At 33.0% G+C, this 4923-nt stretch overlaps 1 protein-coding gene across 2 annotated transcripts; it reads right to left on the bottom strand.

Annotated features, from left to right (window-relative positions):
* Positions 1 to 551: 551 nt before the first annotated feature.
* LOC121758058 lies at positions 552 to 2849 on the bottom strand. 2 transcript variants are annotated; one of them, XM_042153497.1, is made up of 3 exons: positions 2630 to 2849; positions 2231 to 2375; positions 552 to 1941 (listed from the first exon to the last, which is right to left on the bottom strand). In XM_042153497.1, the coding sequence occupies exon 3, from the start codon at positions 1622 to 1624 to the stop codon at positions 758 to 760; it is 867 nt and encodes a 288-aa protein (XP_042009431.1). In that variant the 5' UTR covers positions 1625 to 1941; positions 2231 to 2375; positions 2630 to 2849; the 3' UTR covers positions 552 to 757. The 2 variants fall into 2 exon arrangements, with proteins under 2 accessions (XP_042009431.1, XP_042009432.1); XM_042153498.1 differs by lacking the exon at positions 2231 to 2375 and having other exon boundaries at positions 2630 to 2667.
* Between the last annotated feature and the right edge of the window lie 2074 nt (positions 2850 to 4923).

Genomic DNA, 4923 nt, shown 5'->3' with positions numbered 1-4923 from the left:
GTGGATTTTGACCTCCATTGGGACTAAATGGAGGATTAGAAGCATCATCTGAAAATAAGATATTGGGCTGACGTACCTATTGAGTATATAATACATGACCGCGATGATAGAGTTCCAGAAGAGTAATGGATTCAACTTCTTTCTTACTGGAACACAGAAGATGCAAAGGTTTATTCTATTTCTTCCCTATATATTGATAATTTAATTTAAGCTATGCATTCACTTTTTTTACTTGCTATTAGAATACAAGTAAGAGAAATAAAAATGCTCGAGCAAAGAAGTCAATGAATCAAAGAACCAGAAAGACGTCATTTGCGCAAGTGAAAGCTAAATTGGTAATATTTGTTTCTTATATTTATTCAATTTCATAATTGTTTTTACAACATGTTAGTAAACTGACAATTTACATTTTCCTAGATAAAGGAACATGGACAGTGCCCATCGGGTGTTCAGTTATTTAGTTCATGTTTTGTGTCTCAGAATGGAAACTCAAGTATTGATGTCTCTAGCAAACTTGTATGTAATGATACATTTGTTCATTTTATGAAATATATTATGAAATTTTAATGTGTGCATTAATTTTAAAATTCTTGTACACAGTCAGAAATGGTACAATGTAGTGATCAACTTCCTGAAGGTTCTTAAGATCCAATTGCCCCGAATGATGTATTTGCACAAATAATGGGGAAGGATAAACCAGGACCCGTAAGGATGATGGGCCAAGGAGTTTGCCCCTCGGATATATGGAATGGAACTCCTAACAGTACATCGAACCGTATACTATTGGAGTAACAAGAAAAAGTTGCTCGACTAGAGGCAATGCTTGAAGCACAACAAAGACAACAAAGAATTTGTGCTTCGCAAGTACACAAAGGGCAAGCTGTAAGAGTTTCTGAAGTACGTCATCTTGGCAGATGACATGTGCCACAAGAAGTTCGTGTTTCATTTTCCCCCAATATAAAGTGCAATCATTTGGACAAGCATGAATTTTTTCATAGCCAAGTCCTAGTTTTTTCATCAATTTCTCAGCTTCATAGTAGGACTTTGGCAGACCAACTATGGCATCTGGAAAAACTTCTCTTAATAGGTCTAAAAGCATATCAAATACTTTATTATTCAAGCTCCCAATACACTTTGAGTGCAACCAATGAATTATGAATGATAGTTTTGAGAATTTAGAACATCCTTCATATAATGGTTCTTGCGAACTATCGATCAACTTATAAAATTCTTTTGCTTGCCCATTAGCAATTTCTGCATCCATCGGAGATCCTGTATATTCTTCTGTAGATCCATCTTCATTTGGAACTCCAAATGCATCATGAACTAAACCTTGCATATCATCATCGCCCAAACTATTATGTTGATTTTCACCCCTAGATGAAAGACGACTAGGAAGTACTCCATGAGCTATCCATTGGCTGTACCCAGGAATAAATCCATCTACCATCAAATGTTCAAATGCATCATCTCTATTCACCAATATACCAATTCCACAACATTTGCATGGACATAATATCTTATCATACATGCTTGTGTTTCGAAAAGCATAGTCCAAAAAGTATTGAAGTCCGTTTTGGTATTCCGTTGTTACTCTTGACTTTGCCATCCAACTTCTATCCATATTGTTTTAATAAATTCCACTAAGGCTACATAAATAATAAAATTAAATAATGACCTAGTAAATCAGAAAATAGATTATAATAAAATATCAACAAAAATATGTAAATATTTTTATTTTCAAAGATTAGTTATGCTCAAATCAACAAGCACTTAAGAAATTCAATAGCAAAGTAGTTACAAGAGAAAATGGGATGAGATACTGACCTCAGAAAGAGGGGACAATGAACGTTAATGGCTGCACAAACCTTCAATCGAGATGCACACGGAAAGAGATTGGATAGCTAACGGACTCAAATGGAGAGGTGTGAAGAATAGCAGCTGCCAAGAGAGAGATAATTACTGTACAATACCTAAGATTAAACTAAGAGTGATACTTTTTAATTAAGGATGTGCACACGCATCATGCTCAACATTCCTATCAAAACTATATAAATAATAAATTAAATATTGACAACTTAGTAAATTTGTAAATGGATTCTAAATAAAAATATCAAACAAAAATATATAAATATCTTTATTTTCTAAGATTAGTCATGCTCAAATCAACAAGCACTTAAGAAACTCATTAGCAAAGTAGTTACAAGAGAAAGATGGATGCGATAATGACCTGAGAAAGATGAGACAAAGATCAGCAATGGCTGCACAACCCTTCAGTGGAGAGAGCGTGCACACGAAGAGAGATTGGATATCTTTTGGACTCAAATGGTGAGGTGTGAAGGATAGCGGTAGGTGCCGAAAGAGATTTACAATACCTAAGATTAAACAAAGAGCGATACTTTTTTTATTAAGGTTGTGCACATCTATCTCAACTTTCCTTTCAAATCTATATAGATAATAAATTAAATATTGACAACTTGGTAAATTAGAAAATGAATTCTAAATAAAAATATCAAACAAAAATATGCAAATATTTTTATTTTCTAAGATTAGTCATGATCAAATCAACAAGCACTTAAAAAATTCATTAGCAAAGTAGTTACAAGAGAAAGATGGATGCGATAATGACCTGAGAAAGATGAGACAAAGACCAGCGATGGTTGCACAACCCTTCAGTGGAGAGAGCGTGTACATGAAGAGAGATTGGATTTCTTTTGGACTCAAATGGTGAGGTGTGAAGGATAGCAGTAGCTGAGAAAGATGAGACAAAGACCAGCTATGGCTGCACAACCCTTCAGTGGAGAGAGCGTGTACATGAAGAGAGATTGGATTTCTTTTGGACTCAAATGATGAGGTGTGAAGGACAGCGGTAGCTGCCGAGAGAGATTTAATTACTTAATTACATGTACAGTGCCCAAGATTAAACAAAGAGTGATACTTTTTTATTAAGGTTGTACACATATCTATCTCAACTTTCCTATAAAATCCAAATAGATAATAAATTAAATATTGACAACTTGGTAAATTATATAATGGATTATAATAAAATATCAACAAAAATATGTAAATATTTTTGTTTTCTAAGATTAGCCATGCTCAAATCAAGGAGCACTTAAAAAATTCATTAGCAAAGTAGTTACAAGAGAAAGATGGATGAGATACTTACCTAAGAAAGATGAGACAAAGACCAACAATGGCTGCACAACCCTTCAGTCGAGAGAGCATGCACCCGAAGAGAGATAATGGATATCTTTCGTACTCAAATGGAGAGGAAGGATACCAGCAGCTAACGAGAGAGATTTAATTATTGGTATAATACGCAAGACTAAACTAAGAGTGATACAAATTTTGGTACTTTTGATTAAGGTTGTGGACACACATAAAGCTTAACATTCCTATCAATCTATATTGATAATAAATTAAATATAGACAACTAAGAAAATTAGACAATGAATAATAGCATAAATACTAAATATATATATACATTTGTATGCAATATTAGTTGTGCTCTAATCTACAAGCATTTAACATATTTATTAGTGAAGTAGCCAGGTGTCCATTTATGTAAAAAGAACTAATCAAAATTGCCAGCATAAAAATCATGCTTTACTGTACCTAGATCAACCATTCAACACATTATCATTATTTGATTATAAGGTAATCGATTGACTGTGATTGAGAAACTCTTATGCAATAAAGGGTTGTAGAAACAAAAATTAATTATCATACAAAAGCTACATAAACAAGAATTAATTAGAAGATGTGTTGACCTTAGAGAGAGGAGACAAAGCACGACAGTGGCGCTGCACCACGGCAACCCTACAACAAAGATAGAGCACATATGAAGAGAGAGAGAATGGGAGTATGCAATACCCGAGCGACACAATAATGTCGATCGTATAAATGCATTATCAGATGTTCTATATAAAAAAGAAATTCTCATGTCCCGAGAACAACCACAAGTCTAGGTAGCTTTAAAAGAGCATTTTTACTAATCCAACAATGAAACTTAGATATTACTAGGGGTGGGTTTGTATCGTGTATCGTATCGAAAATATTGGTATAAAAGAATTTTATATCGTTATCGTATCGAAAGTTTCGATATGTCGAACTTTCGATATGGATAATATCAATATCATTACCGTATCGATATTTCGATATATCGTACTGAAATTCGGTATACCGTTCATAACGATATATCAAAGATTGATACTTCAATATCGTATCAAAATTAATAGATTTCGATATATGCGGTATATATCGATAATTCAATATGTATTGATTTTCAATATAATTCAGTATACCGAATATATTGATATATATCGTATATTCGATATAAAACGATATATTGCGGTATAAGGAAATTCATATCGTTATCGTATCGAAAACTTACGATACGGTATTGTATCGTATCGAAAATTACGATATACTGAAAATTCGATAATTTTTCGATATTTTTCAATACGATACGAGCGATATATCATTTTTTCGGTATTTTTCCTCAGCCCTAGATATTACAAACTGGGAAGAACAGGGTGATCACAAACATAGTACTCCTCAATAAGCCCATGGTACTATTGAGCAAGCAAAACCTTACAGGTTGTTCAATCTTTAATTTATTGTTCATATCATGAATTATTCAATTCTTCAAACCATTTTTATAATAAGGACTTCTAGTATTGACAATGCAAAATAGAAATGAGCAAAATTTAAAGTCCATAATCACCATACACTGAAATTTGAGAGTCCAAATTCGAACTTGTTGCTGACAGGATGATGTGAATGCTCTTCAATTCAACCCAAAAAATCTACTAGCTAACTTCAAATACTTTGATTCAAATAATATAGGTAAATCATCAGCAATTAAAAAACAATAGTGGAAGGAAGAATGTAATCTACCTTCAAATAATTTGATTCAATCAA

This window comes from Salvia splendens, chromosome 12 (assembly GCF_004379255.2).
Source record: "Salvia splendens isolate huo1 chromosome 12, SspV2, whole genome shotgun sequence".
NCBI classification, from domain to species: domain Eukaryota; kingdom Viridiplantae; phylum Streptophyta; class Magnoliopsida; order Lamiales; family Lamiaceae; genus Salvia; species Salvia splendens.
This window is presented reverse-complemented; position numbering and strand designations above follow the sequence as displayed.